Source organism: Anguilla anguilla, chromosome 6 (assembly GCF_013347855.1).
Source record: "Anguilla anguilla isolate fAngAng1 chromosome 6, fAngAng1.pri, whole genome shotgun sequence".
NCBI lineage: Eukaryota > Metazoa > Chordata > Actinopteri > Anguilliformes > Anguillidae > Anguilla > Anguilla anguilla.
In genome coordinates, this window is record NC_049206.1 from 12,839,091 (window position 1) to 12,855,316 (window position 16,226).

General features: G+C 43.6%; 2 protein-coding genes across 3 annotated transcripts; both read left to right on the top strand.

Moving 5' to 3' along the window:
• The first annotated feature begins 708 nt into the window (after nucleotides 1-708).
• LOC118229654 (retinol-binding protein 2-like) lies at nucleotides 709-3,405 on the top strand. Its single transcript, XM_035421815.1, has 4 exons — nucleotides 709-865; nucleotides 1,785-1,963; nucleotides 2,568-2,674; nucleotides 3,231-3,405. The coding sequence occupies exons 1-4, from the start codon at nucleotides 793-795 to the stop codon at nucleotides 3,235-3,237; spliced, it is 366 nt and encodes a 121-aa protein (XP_035277706.1). The 5' UTR covers nucleotides 709-792; the 3' UTR covers nucleotides 3,238-3,405.
• Nucleotides 3,406-3,961: 556 nt separating this feature from the next.
• Nucleotides 3,962-16,226, top strand: copb2 (COPI coat complex subunit beta 2). 2 transcript variants are annotated; one of them, XM_035421806.1, is made up of 22 exons: nucleotides 3,962-4,115; nucleotides 5,139-5,276; nucleotides 5,442-5,528; nucleotides 5,838-5,964; nucleotides 6,234-6,382; nucleotides 6,616-6,762; nucleotides 7,154-7,253; nucleotides 7,501-7,643; nucleotides 7,957-8,156; nucleotides 8,305-8,415; nucleotides 8,522-8,610; nucleotides 8,738-8,844; nucleotides 8,947-9,090; nucleotides 9,326-9,456; nucleotides 9,602-9,809; nucleotides 10,154-10,264; nucleotides 10,725-10,939; nucleotides 11,339-11,431; nucleotides 11,814-11,997; nucleotides 14,497-14,568; nucleotides 15,088-15,291; nucleotides 15,445-16,226. In XM_035421806.1, the coding sequence occupies exons 1-22, from the start codon at nucleotides 4,113-4,115 to the stop codon at nucleotides 15,538-15,540; spliced, it is 2,859 nt and encodes a 952-aa protein (XP_035277697.1). In that variant the 5' UTR covers nucleotides 3,962-4,112; the 3' UTR covers nucleotides 15,541-16,226. The 2 variants fall into 2 exon arrangements, with proteins under 2 accessions (XP_035277697.1, XP_035277698.1); XM_035421807.1 differs by having other exon boundaries at nucleotides 15,094-15,291.

Here is a 16,226-nt window from a genome sequence, read left to right on the forward strand (position 1 = left end):
TGTCACTGGTCAGCCTTTTTACCGTGGGATTTTAAGCTGCGTCTGCAGCCTTTGCTGTTTTAACCTTTATTTCCTTGGTGGACAATGCTCGAAAGATTATTCTCTCTTCTCTAATAAATGTGTATGTGTATGCAGACCTTTGTGTGTGTGCCATTTAGTAGTATTATTCAAGTTTGGGAGGTGTGGTAGACTTTAAAAGTATATTTCAAGTTAAAACATGTTGAAATTTCATCAAACTGGCAGCCAATTTCCGCAAAAAGCGGAATTATGTAAAACTTTGCCTTTTCAGTTTGAACATTGACATTGCAGTTTGTAAATTTCAATGTGACCTTTGCACAGAATAAATAGTGGGACCTCTAAAAGGAGATAAAATAATGCACTCTGTCTGTTTGTTTAAAGTATGTTTATATTAGAATTTCAGCAAATACCACCTTCCACATATTTGGAGATATTACATATACAAAGACATTGACTTTTCCCCTGGATGTGATAGGGGGTATTTGTGTGAGCAGACAGTATTTCTAATTTCTGGAAATTAGCCCAGTCTCCATGCTGACTCTTACCAAAGCAGTTACAAAGGCTAAAAGCCAAGCTACACTAAACAGATCAACCCCCCCCCCCCCCCCCCCCCCCCACACACACACACACACACACCCCACAACCCACAATCTTATCGGCCGTACTCTGCCCCCATTCCCTACAAGTCTGACCAGTATAAAAAGACAAGGACACATCCCCTCTGGTCTCTTTGGCAGAGAGTGCCTTCCTAAAATCCACTCTCACTACTCCACCATGCCTGCAGACTACAACGGAACCTGGGAGATGGAGAGCAATGGGGACTTTGAGGATTACCTGAAAGCACTGAGTGAGCAAGTCAACTACTTCTAATGCATGTAAATTACTATAGTCAACAGGTAAATGATGAAGTATACTGAAGAAGAAGAAGTGAATGAGATAGAGGCCTGGTTCAACCTATTTGCAGCATGCTTTACAAATACTTTCAAAGAGAAGCGAGGCTAAACAGTGAAACAAAAACCTTGATTCTAATTATTGACAATGCGCTCTGTCCATATTACTGAGCTGCAGATTTAGGTCCAATTTTGTTTCCATTTTTATGTTTTTGTTGTCTTTCTGGAGACTGCAGAACTCAGCCTTGTGTGAATGAAAAAGTAAAGCTTGCTTGAATTTTCTTCAAGTAAGTATTGAGAACCTGTCAGCCTTGTGTATTTGACTGGCTTCTGTTCATTAACGTGGGAAAAGATATTGATTTTCTCCCCTCGATATTTCCCTGCCTCTGAGATAAATTAGATCTGTTTCACATGTCACGCTCAGGTTCAGCCAAACTAATTTGCAGCTCTGCTCAGCATTGATTATAACCCCATCTTTCATTACTCAGCAGTTTATGTGAGATTTATTCTGTCCTATTTCCCAGTGACATTTAAAATTGTCATGTCAGCCCATTAGTTTTCATTAAGTCATGGTAAATTACACAAATGTGGCAACGGAACACATATCTTTATGTTGATATACATGTAAATGCTGGGTTTAAATCGAATTTCTACATCTTGGAAATAGAAAATGAGTTATCTGTCAAATATGCAGTAAAAAAAAATCATCCTTTTAGATATCAATGGCCATTAAGATGTGATGACAATGCAGTAACGAATAGTGGTCATAGAAAGAGATCCCAGTGCAGAAACAAGTCAGAATGTCTGTTCTATGCTTTTAAACAAAATGGAGGCCATATTTCTCACTTACTTAGTGCTTGTTGTTTCTTCCCTCAGATATTGATTTTGCCACCCGTAAAATCGCCGTCCACCTGTCTCCGACCAAGGTTATTATTCAGAACCAGGATGTGTTTGAGATCAAGACGCTGAGCACCTTCCGGAATTACGAGGTGAAATTTACTGTGGGGAAGGAGTTCGAGGAGCATACCAAAGGACTGGATAACAGGGTGATCAAGGTACTGCCCGATACTATCAGTGAAGTACAGTTGGAACCTGCCCACCGAAGGGCTTATTCCTTCTTTACATACCCTTGTCTCCATAGAGCCTTATTTCATATCCTTTCTTTTTACTCTAAAACGACTACCATAATTCATAGTTAGGCTAATACAGTTTAAACAGAACAAATGGGCTGACTGTCAGAAATAAATGTTGAGTGGAAGTACATTTTTGTTCTTTAGGGAACAAATTTCCCAAATTTATCCTGAAAGTTCAATAATGTTTGGGTACTAATAAATACCTTTTATAAGCAAAAAAGGTACAAATGAATCATGTATTGCTGGCCAGAGATACAATTTTGATGTACCTTTTGGGTACCACCCCAGTGACAAGCATTAATACCTTTATAGCCACTTTTTCATACCATTTTTTTCTGAGAGTGCACAGAGACCAAGACATCACTGTATCCAAACAATGTGTGAAATTAAAACTCACTATAAAGAAAACAGACACCAAAACCAGCGGCAAGCTAACCCAGTGTTATCAAAACAGCAACCAAGATGAGGCCTCTACTGTGCCACACAGACTAACACAGGACCCATTGTGTCTCCATCTGGTCATTAGACTCTGGTGACCTGGGAAGGGGATAAATTGGTGTGCACCCAAAAAGGAGAAAAGGCCAACAGAGGGTGGAAACACTGGATAGAGGGTGATAAACTACATCTGGTGAGGTGCTTTATTTCTTTTCAATCTATTTATCTTTATTTTATAGGATACCAAGTTTAAATAGCCAATCACCATTTGAGTAGGATTTCATTTTGGTGTCCTTCTGGTATCCTTTGTAGTCCTTGATAATGTAAAATTGGATATTGGAGTGAAAAGAGTGTTTTTGAAAGTCTACAGTTTTCACAATGTGATGCCATCTTTTGGAGAAAAATGGAAGTGCAGTCTCTTTTCCCATTAGTGAAAGAATACCATGAAAGCTCATGTTCGATGTTTGCCTCCACTGACACTAGGTGAAGCAGAGGTTGTGTGATCCTCGTCGTGTGTTTGTTTGTTTGCGTGCTAGACAAGTTTGTTGTCTGTTTGTTTGTCCGCAAGCAGAAAAGGTCACAGCTAAAATGGAGTGAGTGTTGCGTATGGTGCTCAGAAGCCACATTTATGTTTCAGGGCTGCATCAGTCCTGTATTGTGGAGGAAGACTGCATTACACCAAGCACACCTCCACAAGAACAGCTCTCTTGGCAGCCATATGGCAAAAAATTCATTCTTCTTCTATTGTTTCTAGGAACTGACCTGCGAGGATAAGGTGTGCCACCAGATCTACAGGAAAAAGAAATGAAGGATGACACTGTGTATTTGTTCCTGTTTCTGCTTGTTTTCTTATTTCTTTGTTTCAAAAACCAGAATTTTACATCAACAGTAATGTAATCACACAATGTTAATAAACAGATGAACAGTTTTATGTGTGTGAGTTCATATTTTTAATTTTAGCAAGTGGACTTGTCTAGAGCAATTCACATAGATTGCATTTTGTAAACATAAAATCCCTTCATACAGCTGGATATTTTACTGAAGCAGGATAGCACCTTGCTCAAGGGCACAATTCCCAGCTCAGAACAGAACTCACAACCTTTGAATTATAAGCAACTGCCAGTCAGTGTCATGTGCATTTGCATGTGAATCTGTAAAACAGAAATGGAAAATAGAATGACATTCAACTATAAAATGCAGTATGTGCATTCTATACAACTGAAAGAACACAGTTAGCTAAAGCTAACAGATTATCAAATGTTTACCACAGCTAAACTGACCTTCGGTTTGTAGGCAGTCTAAAATCTTTATAGCATTCTATTTTAATTTCAGTTTGCTTGTATTAGTATGGCAAGTGTATCATATGGCTACATGTTCAAAATACAATAAAATATCATTCTATAATATTGCTCACATTATTACAAACGCAATGAGAGGTCATTTCACTAGTCACATCTAGTCCCAACATTACGGTGCGTTCTTCACGTGAGACGTCACCAGTCCCCAGCTCTCGCGTGAGGGCATAGCAGGAAGCTCCACGTCAGTAGATCCACCGAAACAAGCTACTCTGGTTACCTGAGGGGGTGCAGAGAGGACCGGGTTCGTAGAGTTTGAGACCTCCAGGCACAGTGAAAACATGGTAAGGCAGTCCACGTACTCATATTTAAGAGTATTTACGCTTTTGTGCTTTTAAGAACGTGTCACAGTAGCCGTTTTCACAGTTATTAGCCGTCTCCGATGTGGTATGTCAAATGTTTCGTGTTCGAGGAAATCATGTATTCTGTCGCGATGATGATTGCAGGCCATTGACACACTGGTACCGTTTACAACCAGCTAGCTCGTTTCTAGCTGTGATCAACACAACTGTAGCTAGTTAATGTACTTAGCTACATGTATTGTCGACGATCCGAGACTAAAGTTTCACTGAAAATGGTTTATCAGAGATAGGTAACGTTAACGTTATCGTACAGTCCGCTGTGTTGGTGTCCTGGCAATATGGCCCGAGCGCTCGGTTTTCGGAAGGTAACAGCCGAGTCCTCACTTGACCCTGTACTGCCAACATGTCAGAATTCGCACAATTTAGCGTTCAAGTGGTGTGCAAGCAGCACTTCGGAACACTGTTCATGCACTCTCGAATAATATACATTTTCCGATGATAACTTTTGAGTTACTGTCAGTGGTTCTAATCTGGTGGGTTAGCTAGCCATCTGGGTTCAAAAGTACAACGTGGAACCGGAATCGTGCCGCTGGCAACCTACCACATATAGTAATTTACCTCAGTTGACATTTGTGGAGCAGGGTTTCCCGAATTATACAGCTGCATAAAAATCAAAATTTGTTAACGGGGAGGTTATGCATTTACATCTACACTAAGTTTCTGAATAAATTAACCCGTTCGTGTGCCTTAAAGTAAATGCTTGTACCTGCATGATTTAAAACAAACCAAAACGTAACCGATAAAGTTGTAGAACGTTAATAGTATGGATCTGTTAAATTCGTAAGTAGCTAGCTAACATAAATTAAAATGTCCTGCATATTAACTTGCAAAGTTCAATCAGTTAAAATGTGGGGTTTGCTAACTTTTTTTAGTCGTAGCAAGTTTGCCAGAATTGCGCTGTTGATCTGGATGTGTCTGACTGCGTTCCACTCCCTCACCCCTCAGCCCCTGAGACTGGACATCAAGCGGAAGCTGACCGCACGGTCGGACCGCGTTAAGAGCGTTGACCTGCACCCGACCGAACCCTGGATGTTGGCCAGCTTGTACAATGGCAGCGTGTGCGTCTGGAACCACGAGACCCAGGTGAAATCAGCGCTGCATCTGTCGTGAAGGAGAGGGGTTCACTGACTTTTTCTGTGTTTTGCTACTTTGCTTTTAGCGCTTAAAATGTTTCGGTAGGTGAATATAATGTATTTTACACTTGTTTGCATTTTCTGTATGGTGTTTTTACCGTGCTGTGCTTTGCAGACCCTGGTGAAGACTTTCGAGGTGTGTGATCTCCCAGTGAGAGCATCCAAATTTGTGGCCCGGAAAAACTGGGTCATTACTGGAGCGGTAAGTACGTTCAGGCTCCTCGCTAACATCCATACTGTACTCATTTCTCTACCGTTGAAAGTTGATTAATTTATTTTAGACAACATTGTAACCTTTAATGTTTATGCTTTTTTTTTTTTTTTTGTACTTGAATCCTGGTTATTTTAAGACAATTATAAATGTTCATTTGGGAATATGAGGCATTTAACAGGCCTTATAGGTTGTTTAAGAAATGCTCAGTATTGCCCCATTTCCTCTTGGGAAATGGAGTGTTAAACGACCTCAGCTGTCGGTACACTTTTTTCAATTTTTCCCCCTTGTGGTATGCAGGACGACATGCAGATCCGTGTCTTCAACTACAACACCCTGGAGCGCGTGCACATGTTCGAGGCGCATTCTGACTACATCCGCTGCATCGCCGTCCATCCGACCCAGCCGTACATCCTCACAAGCAGCGGTAGGTTACCATGGCTTCCAGCACATTCAACATTGTCCCTCTGTAATCCCCGTTATGGTCATCTGCAGCAACAACACCATTTGTTGTCATCATCGTCGGCTGGCCCATCTTAATCTGCTATCTCCATTGTCATCCATCAGTTACAGTAGCACAGCCTGATTGTTCTGCCTAATGAAAAGTCCAGGAGAAACGCGCAAACAAACACACACACACACACACACACACACTCACACTGACGCAGACGCACTTGTGTCTTCCTGTGGGTTCAGACGACATGTTGATCAAGCTGTGGGATTGGGAGAAGAAGTGGTCCTGCAGCCAGGTGTTTGAAGGCCACACCCACTACGTCATGCAGATCGTCATCAACCCCAAAGACAACAACCAGTTTGCCAGTGCTTCCCTGGACAGGACCATCAAGGTATAGCCAAAAGCTTTCTTTACCGAGCTCTTTTACTGAACCTGCATTAAACGGTACATATTCCTCCAGGTAATGTTTGTCAGCTACAGTCCTTGTATTGATGATGTATGCTTGTTTTCTGCTTTTCATTTTGTATGTTTAACTGATATATGGTACCATACAAGTGTGTGTGTGTGCGCTTGTGTGTGTGTGTGCTTATGCGCTTACTGACTGTTGCTTTGTTTTCACCTCAGGTGTGGCAGCTAGGTTCCTCCTCACCCAACTTCACCTTGGAGGGTCACGAAAAAGGAGTGAACTGCATTGACTACTACAGCGGAGGTGACAAACCCTACCTGATCTCCGGAGCCGACGATCGGCTGGTCAAGATCTGGGACTACCAGGTACAGGGGAGGGTTCATACCTCAATGCAGAGCATGCTTTAATAGCTCCTGTAGTTATGGATCCTCTAAATGTTGTTTGATGATAATGAGAAAAGAGAATGGACTTCTAGGTTAGAATTGGTTATATTTTTCATGGAAATATTTTTGTTCCCATCTGCCACCAGGAAGATAAGTTGTCATATTCCTTTAAGTTTTCTGGTAACTCCTGCACTTTGCATTTGCTCTGCTTTGATAAAATTGGCTTGTGTTGTGTAGTGCCTCTCGCAGCTTCTGTAGTCAGGAGGGATGTGGGTTTAGGCTCGAGAGATTCTGTTGTTCAGAGCCAGGAGCATGTTCATAGGCTTATCCATAGGTCATGTGACTGAAGGACTTCTACTCCCCTTTCCTGCAGAATAAGACATGCGTGCAGACCCTGGAGGGACACGCCCAGAATGTGTCATGTGTCAGCTTTCACCCCGAGCTGCCCATCATCATCACAGGCTCCGAGGACGGTGAGCAGAAGGAAGACTCTGGGTCTTTGCCTAAACATTTCAGTCCTGTTCATACATATTTACTGGTGCTTATGTACACAAATCAATCATTTTAGCAGTTGTAGAGTTTAAAACACATACTTTTGCATTGTACTACTGTAGTACATGAGTATCATTGTCGTTTTGCTATGACTCTCTTTATGAGTTATGTGAGCCCTCCCCCATCCTATTTGAATGGCTTTGCGTGCTCGTCTCTCTTGGTCTGTAGGCACAGTACGGATCTGGCACTCCAGCACTTACCGGCTAGAGAGCACGCTCAACTACGGCATGGAGCGGGTGTGGTGCGTGTGTGGGCTGCGAGGTTCCAACAATGTGGCGCTGGGCTACGACGAGGGCAGCATCATCATCAAGGTACCACTATCCAGGACTCCATCTCCCAGAATCCTCCCTGTCAAACTGTTTATTTCTCGCTCCTCTCCTACAAGTTTATTGCTTCCTGTACCGTCTTGCATTATGTTAAGTATTACTGGCCTCCACACTGGACACCTTTGTCCTTCAACCACAAATGAAGAAGAATTTTGGTTTTAACTTTTCATTTGAAGTGTGTAATTTTTGTCATGACCATGCCCTTATTTATTGTTTGTAAACTCCACACATGTGACTGGTGTTGTGAGTAGAGGCCCATATCACAGAGCTGTCCTCTCATTCCCTCTGCCCTCTCCAGCTTGGGCGCGAGGAGCCGGCCATGTCCATGGATGCCAACGGCAAGATCATCTGGGCCAAGCACTCCGAAGTCCAGCAGGCCAACCTGAAGGCCATGGGGGACGCCGAGATCAAGGACGGGGAGCGGCTGCCCCTGGCAGTCAAGGACATGGGCAGCTGTGAGATCTACCCCCAGACCATCCAACACAACCCCAATGGCAGGTGAGACAGACTGTTATATATGCACGTCTTGGACTCCCTTTAAGAGAGAAGGTTTGTCATGAACTGGTTTCATTACCTACACTGACATTTTCCTATCTGTGTTCAGAGGGGTGAGTGTGAGAGGTTTTCTCTGGTTCTCATGCTGCAGGTTTGTGGTGGTGTGTGGGGACGGAGAGTACATCATATACACAGCCATGGCCCTGAGGAACAAGAGCTTCGGTTCGGCACAGGAGTTCGTCTGGGCCCACGACTCCTCTGAGTAAGACCTTCGTTCCAAACGCAGACACATTACTGTACACATTGCGCTAAGGTGTATTGGTTACTTGAAGTTTACCCACTAACACCCTGGCTCTGTCTCACTACAGGTATGCGATCCGGGAAAGCAACAGTGTGGTCAAGATCTTTAAGAACTTCAAGGAAAAGAAGTCCTTCAAGCCAGACTTTGGGGCTGAAGGTAGGCTGAGTCTCTGTGACTGCCATCGTCTGATTGGTCAGTTTGTTTACCAGGTTGCTCATTGCTCCTCAGCAGTGGCTGAGCTGTCTCAGGTCTGTTTACATGGCATCCGTATGTTTTGCCGCAGGTATCTATGGTGGGTTCCTGCTGGGAGTGCGGTCTATGAATGGCTTGGCGTTTTATGACTGGGAGAACACGGAGCTGATCCGGCGCATCGAGATCCAGCCCAAACACGTGAGCAATACTCGAGCCACACTTGGACCCTCTGTAGATTTTTTTTTAAAGTTTGTGAGTTTGTGATCACCATCCCGTGATGCGTACGTCTTCCCTGTCCAGATCTTCTGGTCAGACTCGGGGGAGCTGGTGTGCATCGCCACAGAAGAGTCCTTCTTCATCCTCAAGTACCTGTCTGAGAAGGTGGCGGCTTCCCAGGAGTCCAACGAGGGCGTGACGGAGGACGGAATCGAGGACGCTTTCGAGGTGAGAGGTGCTCTGGAATGTGCATTTCTGCACATTGTGCTCACATAACATAAAGTGGTTTGGAGTCCATAAAACTGATGGATCACACTGATGGGACATGGGAATCCCTCATAAGTCGTCTAAAAATACTGTCTAGGCCCTGACTCAGCCTCCACCTGGCCTGCCTTGGACAAGCACTGGCCAGAGTGCTCCTCCTCTTCTCCCCCATCTGACCAGCTGTGTCTGTGATTTCCAGGTCCTGGGTGAGATTCAGGAGATCGTGAAGACAGGGCTGTGGGTTGGAGACTGCTTCATCTACACCAGCTCCGTCAACAGACTGAACTACTTTGTGGGAGGAGAGATCGTCACCATTGCCCATCTGGACAGGTACTGTTCAGCCTGCTCTGATGCTGATTAGTTTAATTACAGTTCTTGTACAGTTCTCTGATGGGATACATGACACTTAAAGGTAGCAGAGTACAGTACTGTGCATGATGAACTCGGCGTAATGAACTCATCCCCATACCTCCAGGACCATGTACCTGCTGGGCTACATCCCCAAAGACGACCGCCTGTACCTGGGGGACAAGGAGCTGAACATCGTCAGCTACTCGCTGCTGGTGTCCGTGCTGGAGTACCAGACGGCCGTCATGCGCAGGGACTTCGGCATGGCGGACAAGGTGCTGCCCACCATCCCCAAGGAGCAGCGCACCCGCGTGGCCCACTTCCTGGAGAAGCAGGTGCGACTTCCTGATGACTTCTTCCTCAGCTCACGTGATTGGGCCCCATTGTGATCAGTGACTTGTTTATGGTAGGAGCTTCAGGGGGTGGGGCAGTAGTATCAACGGAAGTATTAGGCCTCTTGATCTCCAGAATAGAGGCTGTCGGTGACTCACTGTTTTTAACCAATCATAGCATTTTGCTGAAGAGTGCATAGTCTTTTGATTGGTCCCTTAGTGGTTGATAGGACCTATAGTGGGTGCATGAATTCTCTTGTGACTAGGGAGCAGTAACGGAGGGGGGGCTCTGGAACTGTGCTCTTACTGTGTGTGTGTGTGTGTGTGTGTGTGTGTGTGTCCTGCAGGGTTTCAAGCAGCAGGCTCTGGCTGTGTCGTCTGACCCCGAGCACAGGTTTGAGCTGGCCCTGCAGCTGGGAGAGCTGAAGATTGCCTACCAGCTGGCTGTGGAAGCAGAGGTGAGAGTCTGGACTGACAGAACCCTGAAAACAGAAAAAAGGACTTAATTTATCTTAATTTATTTCTGAAAAATCCTGAAATGGTTCTGTACTATTGCTCTGCTGTGTTAGCCAGCGACTCTAATCTGTCTAGATTTGTACCAACTTTATCCAGTTATAATAAATGACCGCTATTGTAGTTCAATAAAGTAGGTTCCGCCTCCTTAGAGTGTAGCTCTATTTTCCACTTACCAGTGAAAGGGAGGATATGTGCTTTATATCTTGATTTATTGGAGTCACTGTCCCTTTGTGTGTGTTTGCTGTTTACATTTTTTTTATTGAATGTGTTTGGCTTGACCTGAAGGATCCTTTCATGTATTCAAAAGGAGATTGAATTTTAATTGAATCAATTGTTATTGGATTGGATTGAGTGTCAATGTGAATGGAATTTGAAGTGAATCTGGATCGTGCTCCTCTCCAGTCTGAACAGAAGTGGAAGCAGCTGGCGGAGCTGGCCATCAGTAAGTGCCAGTTTGGGCTGGCGCAGGAGTGCCTCCACCACGCCCAGGACTACGGCGGGCTGCTGCTGCTGGCCACCGCCTCCGGCAATGCCAACATGGTGGCCCGGCTGGCCGAGGGCGCTGAGCGGGACGGGAAGAACAACGTGGCCTTCATGACTTACTTCCTGCAGGGAAAGTGAGTTAGGGGTGAAAGGCATTATGGGTAGTTTCTGTTGGGGGGCGAAAAAGAACACCAAACTCTGGTCACTGTAGCTGTATATGTCCCTGAGGTACCTTCACAGTGTCTAGTGTCTGCATTTTGTTATATCTTTGGTTATTTTGAGGAAACTGTAACACACTTAAACTACAAAAAAACGTACATTTGGGCATTTTAAATATGTATAAATCAAGGTTTAAAGGAAAAGTGACCAGTGGGAATGTCCAGATCCAGCTAAACGCTTTCCTTCTGACATAGTCAGTGCCTTTTTTCCTGTGACCAGTTAGATGGCCATATTAAATGATAACTGATCAGGGGACAGCCCTGGGTGCCTGTGCTCTCAGCCGTTACCTGATCCAAGTCTGCATCTGTTCTCAGGCTGGACCACTGTCTGGAGCTCCTGATCCGAACCAACCGCCTGCCGGAGGCTGCCTTCCTGGCCCGCACGTACCTGCCCAGCCAGGTGTCCAGGTATCTAACCATGACCCAATCGGATTAACCGTTTTACAGTGCTTTACACAGAGAGATGCACTCTTGAGTGCTGTACGGAGTGGTACCCTAACTGTGAATTTAAAAGCTGTTTATAATCAGTCTTAACTTTGTAATTGGTGTGGTGTGCTAAAAGTGTGAAACGGTTTGAGAGATGTTTTTTTTTTTTTTTTTGCTTTTCTTATAAGCATGCATTATGTGTAATGTATGTTCAGATGCTGCTTTTTCCTCAGTCTGAAATTCCAGTTTAAAAAGGGCTCCATAAAGGTGCATGAACACAGCATTTTCACAGCACTACTGCCGTTAGCATGCTAGCGCTGCTGCCGCGTCACGCTAACGTCGCGCGGCCCCTCCGTGTTGATAGGGTGGTGAAGCTGTGGCGGGAGAGCCTGGCCAAGGTGAACCAAAAGGCGGCCGAGTCCCTGGCCGACCCCACGGAGTACGAGAACCTGTTTCCGGGGCTCCGGGAGGCCTTCGTGGCCGAGCAGTTCCTGAAGGAGACCTGCGTGGGGAAGACCAGGCCGGCCGCCGACTACCCATTAGTCACGGTGAGATGCTGGAGGGGTGGGGTTTGGGTGTTGAGGGCGGAGTCGGGCATTGTGACCTCACTGCATGTATAATTGTCCCTTAATTTGTATTACTGTTGCACAGTTCCAACACATGGTGACGACTAATAATGTGTTAAAATATGTTTATTTTTGATTTCATCGTTACTGCGCCCGAAAGTTTCACTGAGTTTCGAACTGCCTATGAGCAGCTTCCTGATAGAGCATTGTCTCGCTACAATAGCCTCGGCCTCACTTGTTACCTAGCCTATATTAAAATTTTTGGTTTTAGGTCAGAATGGTCTCACGGCATGCTTGCTGTCCCGGCTAGTTAGCTAGCTAGCTGACTATTGAATTGTCTTCAAAACAGCGGTTACTATAAACACAGTTGTTCACAAAAATGTGTCCCGTAGCCATGAGTTAAATCAACGCCTATTCTATTGTCCAAATAAGGGACGATTCCGATTTGCGGGTTGCGTAAATAAAGCCAGCAGCAGTAACTAGAAATGTGATTCAACGTTGCCATAAATTGTGACATTGGATATTGAAAAGGGGAGGGGATGTAACAACAATTCAAAAGCGAAAGAATAATGTTGCTGTTTAAACTGTTATAGAGTGCTGGATTTTGTAGCGCATTGATTTTAGAACTGTTAAAAGGCCGAGGTGTCCCTTACTGGGAAATAATGCCCACCCTTGGACTAATCAGAATCGAGTATTCAGCCAAGCCGTTGTATAATTTCCAATAACGGGACAGCCCATCGTGTTTTTTTCCTTAGCCTACATAACACCGTTAACAAAACAGCGCTAACAAATCACTGCAAGCGATGACATTCCTTTTTTATCAACATTGGACATTACAAAAGGGCGCATGCCACTGCACAGTTCAAAATGTAGAGCCAGGGCAAGATGAATTGCCAGAGTTGCACGGAAAGGTAGCCTGCGTGTATCTGTTGTGAATGTCAAACGTTGCGAGGTAATGCGACATGGGGCGACATAGCTCAGGAGGTAAGACCGATTGTCTGGCAATCGGAGGGTTGCCGGTTCAAACCCCGCCCTGGGCGTGTCAAAGTGTCCTTGAGCAAGACACCTAACCCCTAACCCCTAACTACTCTGGCGAATGAGAGGCATCAATTGTAAAGCACTTTGGATAAAAGCGCTATATAAATGCAGTCCATTTACCATTTACCAATGCAAATGCATTGCGAGGGAATGCAAAAGTAGTTCAAAAAAAAAAAAAAAAACAGTCTGGGTTTTTTTCTTCCAGTCCAGTTTTTTAAAAATTCCAGTTCAGTGTTTTTTTTCTTCCAGTCCAGTTTTTTTTTTTAATTCCAGTCCAGGTTTTTTTTCCTTCCAGTCCATTTTTTTTAAATTCCAGTCCAGGTTTTTTTTCCTTCCAGTCCAGTTTTTTTTAAATTCCAGTCCAGGTTTTTTTTTCTTCCAGTCCAGTTTTTTTTTAATTCCAGTCCAGGTTTTTTTTTCTTCCAGTCCAGTTTTTTTTAAATTCCAGTCCAGGTTTTTTTTTCTTCCAGTCCAGTTTTTTTTTAAATTCCAGTCCAGGTTTTTTTTTCTTCCAGTCCAGTTTTTTTTAAAATTCCAGTCCAGGTTTTTTTTTTCTTCCAGTCCAGTTTTTTTTAAATTCCAGTCCAGGTTTTGTTTTTCTTCCAGTCCAGTTTTTTTAAAATTCCAGTCCAGGTTTTGTTTTTCTTCCAGTCCAGTTTTTTAAAAAGTCCAGTCCAGGTTTTTTTTTTTTTTTTTTTTCCCCCCCACAACAAGCTATTTCTTGGGGCTATTTTCACAACAAGGGACGCCTTGTACTTTTACCAGTTCTAAAATCAATGCACTACAAAATCCAGCATTCTAAAGCAGTTTAAGGGGAGGCAACACTGTCAAAAACAATGACTTTGGTTCCATATGCCATTTTTTTGATATTTTTTGATATTTTGCTTCTATAACTTCTATAGCTTCATAAAATGAACAAACTAAACGTAAATAATCATTATAAATAGTTAATTTTGAGATAATATAACACCATTGTCAAGTACACAAAGCATAAAATGAGCTTATGATAGCATTATTTATGATTAAATGCCTCTGTGGTTTTAAAACTAACCTGGTTGACCATATATCATTAAAAAGCTTGTTTCCTGGAGCGTACTGCTAGAATGACCATAGGTTCAGACATTTCATAAAACTTAGTTTAGTTAAAAATAAAAAGAGAGAGAGAGATGCCAATATTAAATCAATTTGATGCTTTGAAGGCACAACAATTGCATTGCCAATGAATATTAGGTTAGAAAATACAACGTTTGCCCGATTTCGTATAAACCACACCCACTTCCGGTCTTCTATCCGAATACAGATACACAGACAGATAATTTTGTTGGTTGAACAGATACAGATACAGAGAATGATGTCTCTGCACACCCCTAACATGCGCACACACACACACACACACACACACACACACCTTGCTGTGTTCTGACTGTGTTCATTGCTCTACAGCCCAATGAAGAGAGGAATGTGCTGGAGGAGGCTAAAGGATATGAGCCTAAAGGAGGGATCCCTCCCACACAGGTAGGACTGCTTTTCAATACATGAACACGTACTTGCATACGTATGTACATATGTACGTGCATACATACATACATACATACATTTATGTTTATAGGTTGCTACTTGTCAAGATTGCATGCATATGTGCACACATAAATAGGGTACTTGCATGTACACCTGGATTTTTGTATTGTGTATAAATAGGTGTACTCTCCCAGTCACACAGTCAAGTGTGTATTCACATGGGTGAGATTATTTCTTATTCTTTTGTTATGATTTCCATATTTAAAGAGTTGGAATAAATTTTACATTTAAAATTACATTTAATGACATCACTATGCCTGTATTCACTCATAGAGATGCCACTTAGCTACTCTCATAAAAGCATTTCAGCCACAAAGAAGGATCTTTAGTGATAAAAGTGTGAATTCAGGTGCTCTGGAAGCAAAATCAGGAGATTAATCTTTTTTATTTTCTGTGTGCGTGTGTGTGTGTGTGCGTGCGCGTGTGTGTGTATATATGTGTGTGTGTGTGTGTGTTGAGCAGGCGCAGGCTGAGGCGGATGAAGAAGCTGCAGATTCAGGCGTGATGGCGGCGGTACTGGCTGCAGTCGCCGCCCCAGTGGCCGCAGCAGTCGCTGCAGTTTCGCCTCCGTCCCCAGAGGAAGAGCTCCCCGGCCCTTCGCCCGCAGCAGAAGCAGCAGAGGAAGCAGCAGAGGACGCATCCGCTACGGAGGACCAGCAGGTACGGTGTCCTTTACTGCACTGCTTCAACACATGACCTATAGACACAGACCAGGGTTCAAAGGTCAAGAAACATTTATATCTTAAAAGATGCAGAAACATGACACGTGGATGCTTATGGAATCCTGATTGGTGGTCCATTGTCTGTTCCCAGGTCCTGGATGATCTGGAAGTTGACCTGGATAACATGGACCTGGAGGACATCGACACGACGGACGTGAACCTGGACGATGACTTCTTAGATGACTAACGCACAATGAAATCTCCATTATTTAAGAGACCAAACGCTTTCCATTTGTATTTATGTTACTTCCACAGAGGGTGGGTGTGGGTGGGCGGGGCCTAGGGCAGTGGGGGGGTGGGGTTTTGAAACCTGTGGGAAAGGACGAGTTAAGTAGTCTATGATTGCACTGCCTGTATCACAGGAGAAGAAAAAAAACATTGTTTCTTGTTTCTGAATTTTGTACTTTATATAGAATCCCTAGCACTCTCAAGCTATCTCTCCAAAGTGTATTTTCGTCCAGCATATGCACGCTGAATATGGTAATTCATACATCACTAACTCCCAATAAATGCCAATATTAATTGTGAATACCTGTTTCTTGGAATTAGTGATTGTGTACCTCTTTTTTTCCTGTATAAGGTAAAAAAGCGTCGTATGAAAAAGGATGTTCTTTTAACCGCAACGTGTGCTAAACTCCCGTCCTCAATGGTCCCATTCACAATCTGGAGATTGCATCACCGGGGCTATTTTCGTGCATTAAATGAACAACACCAAACTGGTGTCTGGTATTTTCTAACGACAACATGCCTATAGAGCCTTAAAAAACAGTATATCAATATATCCTTATATCTGAATGTTGTAGAACAATGTTGTACTCCATTGTATCCACTAGATGGCTTTTCTAAGTTCCAGTAGAGTAAAAATACAAACTA